Source organism: Microcaecilia unicolor, chromosome 7 (assembly GCF_901765095.1).
Source record: "Microcaecilia unicolor chromosome 7, aMicUni1.1, whole genome shotgun sequence".
Classification (NCBI taxonomy): Eukaryota; Metazoa; Chordata; class Amphibia; order Gymnophiona; family Siphonopidae; genus Microcaecilia; species Microcaecilia unicolor.
In genome coordinates this window covers 245,721,498-245,738,339 of record NC_044037.1, presented here as the reverse complement: position 1 = coordinate 245,738,339, position 16,842 = coordinate 245,721,498, and the positions used below count along the sequence as shown (strand labels likewise).

At 41.6% G+C, this 16,842-nt stretch overlaps 1 protein-coding gene and 1 non-coding gene across 5 annotated transcripts in view; one reads left to right on the top strand and one right to left on the bottom strand.

Annotated features, from left to right (window-relative positions):
• Positions 1 to 16,842, bottom strand: part of ACVR1 (activin A receptor type 1) — a 210,513-nt gene that overhangs the window by 78,625 nt on the left and 115,046 nt on the right. For all 4 annotated transcript variants that reach the window (XM_030209128.1, XM_030209131.1, XM_030209132.1 and 1 more), the window contains exons 4-6: positions 15,898 to 16,004; positions 14,957 to 15,067; positions 7,107 to 7,206 (exon numbers count right to left, since the gene is read on the bottom strand). In XM_030209128.1, the coding sequence (XP_030064988.1) occupies positions 7,107 to 7,206; positions 14,957 to 15,067; positions 15,898 to 16,004 (318 nt within the window). The remainder of the gene's footprint in view (positions 1 to 7,106; positions 7,207 to 14,956; positions 15,068 to 15,897; positions 16,005 to 16,842) is intronic.
• LOC115475220 lies at positions 15,392 to 15,497 on the top strand. Its single transcript, XR_003942992.1, has one exon. It is a non-coding gene; the product is annotated as a U6 spliceosomal RNA (small nuclear RNA).

Here is a 16,842-nt window from a genome sequence, read left to right as displayed (position 1 = left end):
TACCAAGATTTATCTGTCTATTTGAAGCTGTGACATGGTTATGTGCTGATGTGTGCATTGCAGTCACAGGACCAGCACAACCTTGTAGTACCTGCCTTAAAACACTTTGATTTGGATTTAACTACATAAGTACTGCCATACTGGGAAAGACCAAAGGTCCATCAAGCCCAGCATCCTGTTTCCAACAGTGGCCAATCCAGGTCACAAATACCTGGCAAGATCCCAAAAAAGTACAAACATTCTATACTGCCTATCCCAGAAATAGTGGATTTTCCCCCAAGTCCATTTAATAACGGTCTATGGACTTTTCCTTTAGGAAGCCGTCCAAACCTTTTTTAAACTCTGCTAAGCTAACTGCCTTTACCACATTCTCCAGCAACATATTCCAGAGTTTAATCACTTTGTGTTATAGCACCAGTGGAGTGGAATAAGCTGGTTTTGCGTTTAAAGGTTGAATCCCAGCTTACTTATTTTAAGAAAACTTTGAGGGATTATTTGTTTGGCATTTTTTGTACCTTCCTGCTTTTGTTCTATGAACTTATGGACTAACTAAGCTGAGACTGCTACTGCAAATGGTTATTTCACTGTTGAATTGGTCTTTGTTTGTGATTTTATTATGTATGTCTTTTGTATTTTCCACCTTGGATAAAGGTGGTGTATAAATAAATATTCTATTCTACTCTATTTATAAAACTCTTGGCAGAGGACATCAGAATTTTCCTACATAAAATAAGGATGAAAAATGCATTAGCATCTTTTACACATTATTTAGTGGGAGAAACTGGTGCCAAGCAATGCATTTAGCATTTTTGATAAAAACTAGCATGCTATTTGGTGTAACAGGCTTTCTATTTTATCAATTCTCTCATTAATATTGTGCTCTAGTGTTAACAGACTTTATGCAGAAAATGCATTCATTCAAATTCACCACAGGACCACTCCTTTTAAGAAACCCTGGCGATAGCAATTTAAAAATGACACGGTGATACAAATTTTCTTCAAACTACAATATACATTGCTTCTATAGCAAATACTGGAGGCTAGAATAATCCCTGAAAGACCACGTATCACACTGCTATGTCCTACTCTCAGCATTTTGTATCAACAGAACTACTAGAACATACAAAAACAGTGTCAAGATTTTAAAGAAATATAATGCAGATATTAAAAGCATGATATACCACAGGGGCCACTGCTGGCATCTATGTCATTTACCATAAGTATATCACATTTGCTGTAGAAGAGGGGAATGAAAAGAGGGTAGAAAGAGAGGAGGGGTTCAGGATGATGGGGTGGGTGGAATGAACCTTTGGGAAAAGCTTGGGAGAATAGGTGAGTTTTAAGAGCAGCCTTGAATTTTGAATAAAGGGACTCACAATGAAGGGCAGTAAGCAAAGCACTGCAGAGTTTGGGTCCAGCATAATGGATGACAGAGGCAAGAGTACTGTCTAAACGTATAACTGAAGGGGGGGAGGGGATTAGGGTTAAGTAGACAACTGTAAGCAGAATGGAGGGTTCAGGTAGGGACATATCCAAATCCATATAAACCTTTTTATGTAGGCATTGGCAATGCCTGTCACTTGACATCTGAATCCAGTTCTGCTGGGTGCTGAGAAACTGTTTTTAATCTCACATTTCTAATCAGGGGAGGGTAAAGCAAAAAGACAGAAGGTGACAAAGTTTGTTTCATATGCTCTACTTCATTTTAATCTTTTTGCTTCCTTTTTATATAAAGCTGGGCATCTAAAGTGTTTAGACAATTAAGCTATAATTAAATCTAATTAAATAAATGAACAAACATGTACAGGGGAACTAGCTGAGTCACATCTAAACTGTTCTTGGTGCTGAACCAACAGTGTCGATGATTATTTGCTGTTAAAAAAAAAAACAACTGCTGGGTTCGTCTTCCCATCAGTGGAATTGACTGCTGAACCTGCCCCATCTCTAATCACTTATGAAGGACAATTTTCAACGCTATCTCCACAAGTTGAAAACTTTTGCTCCCATAAACCAGCTATTTATAAACTGCCTCTATCAAAAAGGATATGCTATGTTCCACAACACGCATATTTTCACTCACATTAAGAGGTGGCATACTCAGGGTCTTAGTTTGGTTGACAGAGGATAACATGTAGACTGCATTTTTAATGAAAATAGTGTACAACGCAGAAGCAAATGTACCCAAAACAATTTCACAGCAAGACTGCGCATACTTTTCCCAAAACATGGAGTTTGAAAATTATCCCTATAAGTTACAGCACAAAGCAGTACTGAATAAATGAAGTATCACATCATATCATACAACCCATTTCTAGCTTCAGAGTCATTTAATAGAAACTATTCACTGAATTTGAAATACACATATTTCAAGCCTGCACTTCTATCTCCCAGCCCCCTTTAATCCAGCGAGACAATGTGAAAGATGTCATTGAAACATCTTAAGGAGTCATATGCCGTCAGTCTTAAAGAACTGCAAGTCAGCAAAATTGAACCAAAATCTTGAAAAATGAAGTGAAAATATGTGGCACCTTTTCTGATGTTTCCATGTGTTACCAGAATCAAAGAAAAACAAGAATTTAACCGAGATGGTATAACAAATATCAATGCCAGCCTCCACAAGACCCTGTGAAAATTCCTGCCATTTTAAGGAAAATATGCCAGTCTGCCTATATAATCCAAGCATTTCTTAGGGATAAAATGTACTAAGAGGCTTTTCACATTTTCCTCCAGATTCTATATAGTGCACCTAGTGTCACGGTTGTGGCCGTGCCCTTATACTCAGACCTACTGTTTCTCTGTATCTAGCTCTGTGACCTCTCCAGTCTGCCTTTTTCCCTATTGTTGTTCTTCCTGTAAGCCAAGCCATGCTTTGGTCTCCCTGCTTCTGCTTCATTTCCTGTTGTTCTTCCTGTTAGCCAAGCCTCACTTTGGTGTTCCTGCTTCTGCTTCATTTCCTACTTGTGACATCATCAGCCTACTCCTTTATAAGGACCCAGGGAGCTTTCCTACGTTGCCTTTGCAAGAGGTCTCTTAATCTTGTGTTACCTGTATAGGTTATATCCCTGCATAGCTTTGTTCCTGAGTCTTGCTCCTGAAGGTATGTTCTGTGTTTCCCTGAGTCTTGTGTTTCAATGCTTTGTTTCTGTGAGTTTGCTTTTGAACCTTGATCCTGAAGGCCTGGCTCTAGAGCTACATCCTGCCCTTGGTGTCTGTATCTGTTTGACTTCCCTTGGCTTCTGCTTTTAGTCTAGCCCTGCTTTTGACTCTTGCTATAGTTAAGCTCCGTGTTTAAGCCAATCTCTGTGTTTAGCCAAGCTCTGTTCCTGTTTTCCCTTTTGTTTCCTGTGTGTGTAGTTCTTGTCTGTTAATTCTGAGAGTCTGTAGAAGCCAGCATTGTCCCTAATTACCTCACTGCTATGCAGGTGTGTCTGCTCCCTCTCAATGTGCCTGGCCTTTCCCTTCCAGCTGTGGGTGCTGGTAAGCACATTGCTTCTTTGTTTGTTTGTCTTCCCTTAGTCAGCTTAATCCTTTGCCTGTTATGTTTGCTTCCCGGCTCTTGAGCTGTTTCTGCCAAGTTCTGTTCCTGTTCTGTGTTTGAGCCAGGTTCTGCCCCTGTTCTCTGTCTGAGCCAGGTTCTGCCCCTGCTCTCTGTCAAGCCAAGTCCCTTTCAGACTCCTGTTCCAGTCAAGCCAAGTCCCTTTCAGACTCCTGTTCCAGTCAAGCCAAGTCCCTTTCAGACTCCTGTTCCAGTCAAGCCAAGTCCCTTTCAGACTCCGGTTCCAGCCAAGCCCTTTCCAGAATCTGGTTCCAAAGTAAATGTCACAATGAGTGTCTTCCTGAACAAGGTCTTTATTCACAATAGCACAATTGAAGTAACAATAAAGGTGGGACCTGGTATTTATTTATTGCACTTGAATCCCACATTTTCCCACCTATTTGCAGGCTCAATGTGGCTTACAAAGATCTGTTGTGGCATCATCATAACAGGGAAGAAATACAATTGGTGTTATAAAGAGATAACAGATAATAAGAGGGTCTAGTCATGCAGTTGTTCCATAAAACATTCTGAGTAAAGGAGTGTAAGGGTTGTATTCTAGTGATTATGGGTTATCGTGGTAGGCTTTGTTAAAGAGATATGTTTTCAAAGCTTTGCGGCATAAGCATACAGGCCATATTTCCAAGCCATCAAGCCCCAACAAGAGTGGAGAAAAAGGATACAAGAAACACAGCAAACACATATCCACTGCAGAAAGTACTACAGCATCCCTGCCACTATTGCCCGCAAGCCACAGGTGCCCAGGCTGGGAACTTTTTTTTTCTTTTTTTAAACAGAGCCAAAGCATGTGAAATAAAATGGCAGCTGCCAGCGAACAAGCAACCGCAGAGCCCGCCAAAAAAACACAGAGTTCCCCCCCTGACAGGCACGAGTCTCCTGGACTGGCACCTCAAGTGTCCGAAGAACAAGCAGCCTTGGACCCGCCAGCCAACAAACCCCAACAAGAGCCCAGGAACGCTGAAAAAGATACTCGCTGCCCGGCTCACCAGAAATTTAGAGAGACGGGAGAAAGGCCAACCAGCCGCACCCCAGGAGAATTCTGCCACCAAAAACACTGTGAACACTGCAGCAGCGCACCATTGCTAAGGAACCGGAGCACCACAGAAGTGGAGCAGAGGCCAGGCGGGCAGGAGAACTGAAAGCACACTGCCAGCGCGCCTGCTCTTTTTTTTTTTTTTTAAAGAACCCCAGTCCAAGAAAAATGGTGCCAAAGGCGGGGGAATCCCACCTAAGATTCGCCAAGACATCTCCTTCGGTCGAGGGGAAGAGCCCAGGGGCCATGCAAGCAGGAAAGGCTTTGGGAATGAGGTAAGTGAGGTAAAGAGCCACACATGACAGTAAAAACGGTCACCCAGCGGTCAACGGAAGCAGTCTCCAACTGCTGCACCAGCTAGCCTGGAAAAAAGTTGACACTTACTGTGATAAGGGAAGAAATAGAGCCATAGAATAGGTAGTGCCTGCATTCAAGGTTTCCAGGCACCTAGACAAGCCCTTTGTTTTCTCTCTTTTTTTTTTTTGCAAACAGGAGAGCACACAACCAGGGCCCATGGAAGAACATAGCCAAACTGAAACCAGAGAGTAGGACAAAGCAGGAGTAAGGGAGGAGGGAAGGATCTGGCCCCACCAGATGTACCCCCAACAGGCAGTCAAACAAGACCAAGACCCCCAGCTCAACTTGGCCTGAGGGAAAAGGCCAGGAGCAAATCAATTCTCAGAGCTGAGGTTAAGGTGGCTACACATGTTCACATATAATAAACCTCTGAAGTGCTCTCTACCTCCACCTGCTGGTAAAGGAACATAACCCACTCATCTATGGACTGATCTGTGAGATGCTATGGAAAAGATCTGTTTATTGCAAGGGGGTGGAGAGCAATGCCAGGTTACCGCTCAATTCCAGGGGTGGGCTATTTTTGTGGGAAAGAACATTTGAGCGTACAACTTAAATTAAGGTGTTTTCCAGAACATGTTTATCCACTTCTACCCTGAGATAACACTTAATCATCTCTCTGATCTCATATGCAACTTTCTTTAAATTAAATTAGTCACCTTATTTTCTAACTCCTCTTATTCTCTATATATACTATATATATATTTCATCTTTGCTTATACCCTGTGCTGCCTATTAAAATGTTCTATTATGTACTGTTGACATTGTAAGTAGTATACTATGTCATACTTTATATTGTTATTTGAATATTTTTACTGGTGTAATTGTCTATTGCTTATGTTTGATTTATTCTTACTGTACACCACCTTGAGTGAATTCTTTTAAAAAGGCGGTAAATAAATCCTAATAAATAAATAAAATATATATATACATATCTATGTCCTGGATCTAAAATTATATTTACCAATACTTTAGATCCAGAACAAAAAATTTAAAGCCTAATATCAACAGGAGTCGGAGAGCAGAAAAATAGAGGAGTTAGAGTTGAAGGTTTGGTGTTTTCAACTCCACAGCCCTGGCAGTAAAGGGTATTGAGATGGCAGTGTGCACTGGCGCTAACTATATAAGTAACATATAGCACCCAATAAAGTCCAAACATTAAAAAAAGGAGAACACGGTCCTCATGGGTAGAGTACAAAAGAAGGTATCACCAACAAATAGAGAGAGTCCAAATGATATAGGTCTCACTCCAATTTATTCTTCAATCATTACAAGAAAACAATCCACACTTCAGCAGCTTTACTTTTAAAGGATGAAGAATATATTAGAGGGAGATCTTTACATGTTTTGGACTCTCTACCTATTTATTTACTTACTCACAACACCTTCATTTGCATGCAGGAAAGTACCGTGTGCTAACTCACTGTGCCCATTCTCTCACAATAACCTGCCCAGTTCTCACCCCATAACACTCGAATTAACTGTCATGCCAGCACAGTAACCGTTACCATGCTCGTGCACTGACAGCGTGTGCTATTTCATACACCGCTAAGCACTGTCCCAAAGTGACTTGCCTAAATTAAGACCATGATTAAAGAGATCCTAAAACAAATTCCCAGAGGAAAGGTTCACAGACTTATTAAGATAGACTTTGGAATAAGCAGCATGAAACTTAGCTGCTTTCTGGGACCTGGACTAGTTTCTAGAAACAGGATACTAAGTCTCAAGGACCCTCAGTCTGAGCCAGTACAGCACTTCTGTTCTTCTGCATCTTTCTAGTATATAGGTCAGTGCTCCACAGTACTCTAAGAGCTTGATATGCACACTCCAATACATTTGTTCAGGTAAGCAGCCTCCAACTTGGTTAAAAAGAACAGTCTCAGAGGGTAAACAAAAATGATGTAACACTTTTTACTAGCTTTTTAATCCAGCTGTAAAATTCTCAAACTATTCTGTATCCTGTACTCTCTGCTCATTATCCATTTAAATCATTTTGTGTTTAATTTGAGATTTCAATTTTGATGCTGTGACTAGGATTCACTCCTAGTTTAAGGATTTAATGAGCACTGAAAGGTAATTAGGCTTATATATTGTATCACTGCTTATGTTTTTCCATCTTTCTTAAATAAGGTAGTTTTCTTATGAATTAAAAATGGCACTGACCTACACATTCAGCTAGTGTGATCTGGCGAGCCACAGTTCGCTGTACCAAGAAAGGAAGACCAGAGCCACTCCCAGACGTACAGGAGTGGTCCAATAAATCCTGCAAACAAAAAATAAAGTTAGTGAATTCTGAGGCTAACAAGAACTTTTCAATTAAGAAATATGTCGAGCACATGAAAAAGGTTTTTTTTATATGTGATTATGTACCATAACTTACTGATTTATACATGTACAGTGAAATGTACTTAAGGAGAAAATCTTCAATGCATCTGATGCTAAGCTTATTAAATAAAGCAAAATGTCATAAAGCAAATATATAATTAGTCATCCTTCTCTAGTTCATTCCCAAAGCAGTGTGGATTGACAAATTAAAAATATCAAGAGTTGAACAATGAAGCTTTTATGAGCAAGATGCTGTTTAGGACTATTCTGTAGTATCCCACAAGATGGCAGAAGATACTAAGGAAAAAAATAACCCATTAAAGAGAATGTTAAAGGTCATCATACTTTACAAAACTAAAGAGACCTTTTACGAAGCTGCATTAAACTACTAGTGCAGATTTTGCCATGTGGTAGACATTAGCATGGCCTCGTGTTAATTGTTACCAAGCGTCAAAACCAGCCAATGCAGTAAAATACCAGCACCAGCTGTTTAACACAGGTGGGGGCAATTTGAGGACCTGACAGGAGAGGAGGAGAGGAATGGCCAGGTTGTGACAGCTAGCATGCAAATCAGTACCATGAAATAGCAGTCATAACTGCCAATAGCGCGGATGCTCTTTATGCAAGTTCAAGAGGTTTGTTAAGTACAACTGCGCTGCAGCAAGAAGTACCCTGCCAACACATTCCCTAGTCCAACTCAACCCCCCAAAATCGCAAACCATCCCCACCCACCATTTTCCCCCTAGGTTCAAGCCTTTCTCCCAAGACACAAAACCCTAACACACCACAAAGTTCATCTCCCCCCACCCAGTGATCTCCCTTGTATTCTAGTGATTTTAGGCACGAGTAGTCCCCCTTCTGCTTACATCCAAAGACGTCAGATTCAAAACTGCATTTATGACCCCTAGTGCTAATCTCAGAGTACTAGGTGTCATCCTAACGTATAAGGGGCTCCTGCTCAGGCAAATGAAACACCTTGGAAACCCTAGTGGTAATAGCGGGTGGTGTGAAGAATTTAGGGGAGAGTTGGGCTCTGTGGAAGGGGTGGGGTGGGTGGGACTTAGACTCAGGGGGCAGGGTTTAATGACCTGGGGGAGAGGTTTGCAACTGATGAGCAGAGGTTGGACTAAGGGGAGATGGGAGGGGGGGCTCTCAAACTGGCACCACATTCCATGCTGTGGCAAATAGAACAGGTGCCCCCACTCTGTCTCTTCATGTAATGTAGTGCCTCTGAACTAAGTGCCTGCTCTTGTGTGGTTAGCACAGGACAGATCCTGGGGCACACCCCCTGCATCAACTACACAGGATCTGCACTTACTGCATGCTAGATTTTGAACCTATATGCATAAGGCCATTCCCCAATAAAATATATGTGAAAAATACACTTTTGTTGCCTTAACAAAATCTTGCCTTTTACAACTGAATGTGTCCATATTAAATACGGTAGGAAATTCAAATATGTTGTGTTTTTAGGCATCATTCACTCTATTAGTAACTCATTTTTTTTATTCACATTTGTTAAAATCAGTAATAGGTGCTAAAAGATAAATATATATGAATCAAACAAATGATTCTTTTTCATTCAAGTCTTTATTGGACGAATTCCAAGTATACAGTTCCAAACACAAAAACAAACTGAATATTAAACTTGTGTCTTTCCACATTTTTACATAGTTAATCCCAACACCACCCCACTCTCCCATATGGTATACAAATATCATAACAGTTAGCAAGCAACCACAAAACATATGCAGTGGTATCAGCATACACCCCACTTCCTTCCTTCCTTCCCTCCCTCCCTCCTCCCCCAAGGCTTTATCTCTTTAGCCTCTCCTCAGTTCCCTGCAGAACACCTATGGCCGGATTCTTTAGGGCATGGTGGTTCTTCAGCTCCCATGGCATTGCTCTTTGGCTCCACCTTGTGACAACCACGAGAAAAGCACTCCAGTGGGGTCTCTCTATTGAGCTGTGTGAATGCACAGGGGAAGGGAGGAGATGAAAGGAGGTGATGAATGCAATCACGCAACACTCAGCGGTGATAGCCCACATCTGAAGCCATTATAGATTTTTCAATCAGATCATTAAAACCTCACTGTATTCTTAATACTGGGAATGATACAGAGAGATCTCAAGGCAGAAACACTACAAATAATTATCCCAAAGTGAGCTTCTTGTTGGCTATCCCTAGAGTGTAATTTAAGGGAGCCTGACTGGCATTAAAACCTACTTTAACGCTGCTAATGGGGACTTTTATAATGTTTTTCCTATGTGTAAAGCCAATTTATGCATGAGAAAAATGTTCTTAAAAAATGTGCAGCTGTTTACGCACACACCAACAGGATGATGCATACTTATACAAACGGAGAGCACAGGCATTCCCGGGGCCGAAGTCTGAGTGGAGCATAGGAAGAGTTGCAACATACACACTTATTTTCTAAAATGTGCAGTAGACACAACATAGAATACATGCACATATTAACATCAACTTCAGCATATGTACATTATTAGAGCTATTTCTAGATGCCTGTTTTCTAAAAGGCTTATCTCAACACCTATACTGACTTTATAAAATAAGCTTCAAATAAGCTACTTTTTGCTAAGTGGATATTGGCATTATCTTAGAACATATCACAGACATGTGGGGGTGATTTTATATGTCAGTGATTCCCAAGCCTGTCTAGGAGATAATAGTTACATGATTCCTGACTTAGCTGACTTCAAAGTATATTTCAGACACTGCCTATGATGTGGAGACATAAGCACCCTGACAGATGTGATACATTTGCATATAGTGGTTGCATATGAGATACATTTGCATATAGTGGTTGCTCTATGTAAAACTAACACTAAAATAGGATTAGACTACAAAGATACGAAGAAACTATACCAATTCGTGAACAAACCACTGGATACCAACCCAATCACCGCCACTAGCACAGACATCCCATCTGCAGACAAACTTGCTAAGTACTTCAACGAAAAAATAGTAAACCTATGCAACATGTTACCCAAAAACAACTCAGACATCGAAAACTTCGACGAACTTGACCCACCCATAGGCGACCGCATCTGGCAGAACTTCACCCCCCTAAGCATTGACATAATAGCACAAACACTCAGAAGGTTCGCCAACACCCACTGCAAACTAGATACCTGCCCCAACTACCTACTGAAATCCGCCCCTGCCCACTTCACAGAAGATCTCACATCCCACCTAAACTACCTGCTCCAGCAAGGTCTCTTCCCGAAGGAACATGGCAACATCTTACTCACCCCGATACCAAACGACACCTCGAAAAAAGCAAATTAAATCATCAATTACCGACCTGTAGCATCCATCCCACTGTCAATCAAAATGATGGAAAGTATGGTGACCAAGCAACTCGCAGAGTACATAAACAAATTCTCAGTACTACATGAATCACAGTCAGGCTTTCGCCCTCTACACAGTACAGAAACAGTACTCATCACTCTCCTAGCCAAATTCAAGCAACAAATAGCAATAGGTAACAACATCCTCCTCCTCCTCCAATTCGACATGTCCAGTGCATTCGACATGGTAAACCACAACATATTAATGAGAGTACTCGACAAGATCAGGATTGGAGGAAAAATACTCAAATGGCTTGAAGGTTTCCTAACCACAAAAACATATCAAGTAAATTCAAAATCAAGCATATCATCATCTTGGAAAGCTGATTGTGGAGTACCACAAGGATCGCCACTATCGCCGATCCTCTTCAACTTAATGATGACCCCACTAGCTAAGACCTTATCCAACCATGACCTTAACCCTTTCATCTATGCAGACGGTGTTACTATATACATTCCTTACAAATCCACCCTGACAGAAATCACCAATGAAATCAAGACCGGCCTAAACATCATGGACGCATGGGCAAAGGCATTTCAACTTAAACTCAACAATGAAAAAACCCACTGTCTCATCCTCTCATCCCAATACAGCACGGACAACCCCACAAGTATCAGCACCTCAGATCACACCCTCCCGTCTCAGACAGCCTGAAAATCCTCGGTGAAACACTGGACCGCTACCTAACACTAGAGAACCAAGTAAAATCCACAACGAAAAGAATGTTCTTCACAATGTGGAAACTCAAACGTGTGAAACAATTCTTCCCAATGAAAATATTCCGCAACCTGATACAATTGATGGTGCTAAGCCATGCTGACTATTGCAATGGAATTTATGCGGGATGCAAAGAACACATCTCTAGGAAACTTCAGACCGCTCAAAATACGGCGGCAAGACTCATCTTCGGTAAAACACGATTTGAAAGTGCAAGATCAGTCTTTCGTAGCCTGGTGCAATCCCTCGTTCTTAGCCATCTGGATTACTGCAACTCACTATATGCAGGTTGCAAAAAGCAAATACTGAGAAAACTCCAAACAGCCCAGAATACAGCAGCCAGACTCATCTTAGGAAAACCAAAGTATGAAAGTGCAAAACCCTTACGAGAGAAGCTACACTGGCTCCCACTTAAAGAACGCATTACTTTTAAAGTGTGCACATTAGTCCACAAAATCATTCACGGTGAAGCCCCAGCCTACATGTCGGATTTAATAGACTTACCACCAAGAAACGCCAAAAGATCATCCCGAACTTTCCTCAACCTCCACTTCCCTAATTGCAAGGGCTTGAAATACAAAACACTGCACGCGTCAACCTTTTCCTACATGAGCACGCAGTACTGGAATTCATTGCCACGCAACCTGAAAACGATCCACGAGCAAAAAACCTTCCGCAAACTACTGAAGACCCACCTCTTTGAGGAAATTTACGGAAAGAACCAAAACACATAAAACCGCACTCACTGTTCAACAATACATCACTATAGCCACTATGAATTCCCATCCCCTACCTCACCTTCTCATCCCCCGCAAACTTACCACACTCATACCTTACTCACAGAAAATGTATACCAAATGCTTGCCTGTTATTATATACCGCCCCTCCTGTTTCCCGCTGGTTCCCTCCAATGTATCGCCCCTTTTAGTTTCCCGTTCTTTCCTTCCAATGTCTCAATGATCTTTTCCATTTATATTCCTTGCTACAAGACTTGTCTCGCATAACGCTTCATAATGTAATCCATAACTGAGCTGTAACAAAATGTACTTCCAGTTTTCACAACGTATTGTAAGCCACACTGAACCCGCAAAAAGGTGGGAAAATGTGGGGTACAAATGCAATAAATAAATAAATAAATAAATAAACACCCCTACGCGAAAAACTACACTGGCTCCCAATCAAAGAACGCATCGCCTTCAAAATCTGCACCATGGTTCACAAAATCATCTATGGTGAAGCACCAGGATATATGACAGACTTGATTGACCTACCAACCAGAAACACAACCACTTCAGCTCGCAAATACCTAAATCTCAATTTTCCAAGCTGCAAAGGACTAAAATACAAATCTACCTACGCATCCAATTTTTCCTACATCAGCACACAATTGTGGAACGCTCTACTGAAAGCCGTGAAAACCACGCACAATCACCTCCAATTCAGGAAAAGACTAAAAACTCACCTGTTTCAAAAGGTATATCCTTCCACCCCAATTAAAACATGTATTTCGCAACACCACAACATTACAGTTCGTTAAGATCTCCTACAAATCCATCTGCTCCTGACTTCCATCATGTGGTCCCACCACATGAACCTTTTGTGGTTCCCATCACATAAACCTTTTCTATCACTACTTAACCTTGTATTTGTAACTGTTTACTCCGGAGTCTACCAACACCTCTCCGGCAACATGTAAGCCACAATGAGCCTGCGAATAGGTGGGAAAATGTGGGGTACAAATGTAACAAATAAAATAAATAAATATTTATTTCATGCATATTCACTGTTTTAAGAAGGAGAGAGAGAGAGCACAGTGCATAAATTTTGAACACCGCTGTTTGGGCACCCATGATACTTGGGCACCACTGTATGGATGCCGGACTTTTGGGTGCCCAAATGGCTGCATCTAAAAGTTCTCTCTGTAATTCTTCCCCACCCACCCACCCCCAAATCTCAAGTGTAAGGTGTGCATCCTCAGAGCAAAAGGGAAATCATTGCTGCCTCAGGCAGTGCTTGTTGGGAGGGCAAAACAGGCCCCTCAGCTGCACTGCCCCATACATGGGCCTGTTCCATCCCCCTATAGGCCCTACCTGGGACAGCTGTGATCTCCTTTCTGCTGAGAACACACACCTTGCACTGGAAGTCAGTATGGTAAGACTTATCAAAGTGTGTGGGATAACTGACAGAATTGTTCACTTAAAAGGTTGTGCTCCATTATCATCTCTCCACCCCACCCCCCACTGCAGAAAAAGAATCCAAAGAGTTCATTTTAAAAACATCTCTCATTCAGACAAACTCCAATCCTTGTTCACAATATTCAGCTGGCTTTATTCCCAGATATTCAATGCCGGGCCATGTCCAGGCACCGGAAATGAATATCCAGCCAAATGAGGCCAGATAAAGCATAGCTGGTTAAGTGTAATATTCAGCACGTAACCGGCTAAGATGAAGCACATAAAGATAGTACTGTGTTTTATACGGTCCTATTTATGTGGTTATCCTAGCTGGTTAAGTGCTTTATCCCCCTTACAAATCGCCAGACAAAAATATTCAAATTATTCAGAAACAGCACACAATCTTTCCACTAGTATGAATGCAAAAGGCCTCCATTCCCTTCTCTGGAGATCCCAGGACTGAGTTTGACACCTTTATTTTTGGCTTATTTCTAGTCTGGGCACTACTGTCACCTGTCTGGTAATCATTCCTGCCTCTGCTTCACTGAAGAGGTCTTTAGGAACTTTCTTCTTTCTCAGAGTCCTAATCACAATTCTCAGCAAACAGGAGAGCCACAAACATTTCTCTGGTTGAGACTTAGTTTCTTCTCTCTTGTTTGAATCTCAGTTTCCTTTAAGACTCAAATGGGGTGAAGGCAAAGGCTGTAGTATTCACATCCCATCTCAACCCTCCCAGTGGAGAACCAGATAAACTTGAGAAAGCCTTGGTGTTATTTAGAGGAGGACGGGATTTATTGCTCAATCTCACTTCTTCAGGTCTGACAAGCCACCCTGACAGAACCTTTGGAGCTCTTAAACTGGATTTAATGTGCTTGTCATGGACAATTTATGCCAAGTCATGCATACCTGTCAACCACCCTAAGCACCTGACCTTAGCTAGAGACTTCTGCCCTCTTAACCAGGAGTACCCAACCACATGAAAACAGACATAAAGGAAGGGGAGATGGTGTGTGAAAAGCCATCTCTAGAACTAATTGCATCTGAAGATTGCAGCTATTCTTACAACAGGGCCAATCCTAATCCATGAAGTTATTGTCTTAGGGAGAAATAAAATAGGGCCTAACACAAAACCTGGGGCCCAGAGAGATAAGAACTTATAATATGGAAAAATTCAAATGCCATGCCGTCTTCTCCCTCCAACCCCAGACACTAGCTAATTTCTCATAAAGCAAAAGAGTAAAATCAGTGGCTGCAAGACCCAAAAAGCCAGCACAGAGATTAGTGCTGGGGGGGGGGGAGTGACATCACTAGGGAAAAAAGTCAAGAACAGCACTTTAATGGCCACAGTTTCAAAACATCTAGGTTTAAAGTACCAGGCTTTCCCATGTTTTCAATTTCCATCATTATTCTCATTCAGAACTTACTGCTAATGTGCTGTCTCCAACATTAGATGCAATGAGTCCATCTATGGTTCCATACTCAGCATCCCTAGCACTAAGTCGCTCCATGTGTCGCTGCTGGATTTTTCGGAAGACCAGCACAATGGTCCATCTAGTCCAGTATCCTGCTTTCAACAGTGACCAATCCAGGCCACAAGTACCTGGCAGAAACTCAAACAGTAGAACATTCCATGCTACCAATCCCGGGGCAAGCAGTGAGTTTCTCATGTTTATCTCAATAGCAGACTATTGACCTTTCCTCCAGGAACTTGACCAAACCTTTTTTAAACCCAGATATGCTAACCACTGTTACCATATCCTCCAGCAATGAGTTCCAAAGCTTAACTATTCTTTGAGTGAAAAAATATTTCCTCCTATTTGTTTTAAATGTGTCCCCTGGTCTTTGGACTTTTTGAAAGAGTGAAAAATTGGCAGCACGTATACAAAAATTGGAACGATACAGACAAGATTAGCATAGACCCCGCGCAAGGATGACAAGCAAATTCGGGAAGTGTTCCATATTTTTAAAGAAAAAAAAAAAAAGATTTGAATTAGTTTTTACTGAACACATTTGTCCATTTTCTAAGGAATAGTTATTACATACACATGAGGCTGTTGATCTAGCCTTCATTTCCTCCTGTTTCTTCACTGTCCAACCCCAGCATTCTAGCCACTTTCATAAACCGTTATGCAATGGTACTGCCTTTAATTGTATTTACTCCATTTTAATGGCCACAGTTTCAAAACATCTAGGTTTAAAGTACCAGGCTTTCCCATGTTTTCAATTTTCATCATTATTCTCATTCAGAACTTACTGCTAATGTGCTGTCTCCAACATTAGATGCAATGAGTCCATCTATGGTTCCATACTCAGCATCCCTAGCACTAAGTCGCTCCATGTGTCGCTGCTGGATTTTTCGGAAGACCAGCACAGCTACCGCAGAAAGAATCAGCAGCACTACCACAGGAGCCAGTATAACACTGATCAGCGTCTCCAAGCTGTAACCCAAAGCTGCTTCTTCCAGTGAATTACCTTAAAAAGAAAAACAGAGCAAAGATTATTTAAAAACTCAGTTTTATGATTTGATGAGAGCACCTAATTATAAAAGTACGACTCACCTAAATAAAAGGAAAAAGGACAATAATAGATGACCTGTGACAACGTATCAATTATGACCAGCAGAGGCATGATGCAGAATGGAAGAAACCTGCTTTTGTCATTAGAAATTGAGCTCACAGTCTGTGAATTGGGCTTTTCAGAGGCCTCTCCCTAGGTATCCAACAAGGCCTTACACCTTTGGCCTCACTTCTGTTGTTCTTATCTGACATGCCCATATTTGCACTGTTTTGCTACTGAATCCTCCCTGCCACAGCCAGGGGCCTTCACATTTCCTTTCAGTTAATAACTGAGGGAGAGTAACATTTCTCTCTGTATACATGCACACTACCCTGGTCTTTTACGTGCCAAACAGGATTATTATATCCAACCGAAACTGCGCTTACTAAAGTCTCCAATGACCTATTACTGGCTAAATCCAGAGGTCAATATTCCATCCTCATTCTTCTTGATCTTTCCGCTGCTTTTGACACTGTCGATCACAGCATACTTCTCGATACCCTGTCCTCACTTGGATTCCAGGGCTCTGTCCTTTCCTGGTTCTCTTCCTACCTCTCCCTCCGCACCTTTAGTGTTCACTCTGGTGGCTCCTCTTCTACTTCTATCCCTCTGCCTGTCGGCGTACCTCAGGGTTCTGTTCTTGGTCCCCTCCTCTTTTCTATCTACACTTCTTCCCTTGGTTCATTAATCTCATCCCATGGCTTTTCCTACCATCTCTATGCTGATGACTCCCAAATCTACCTTTCTACCCCTG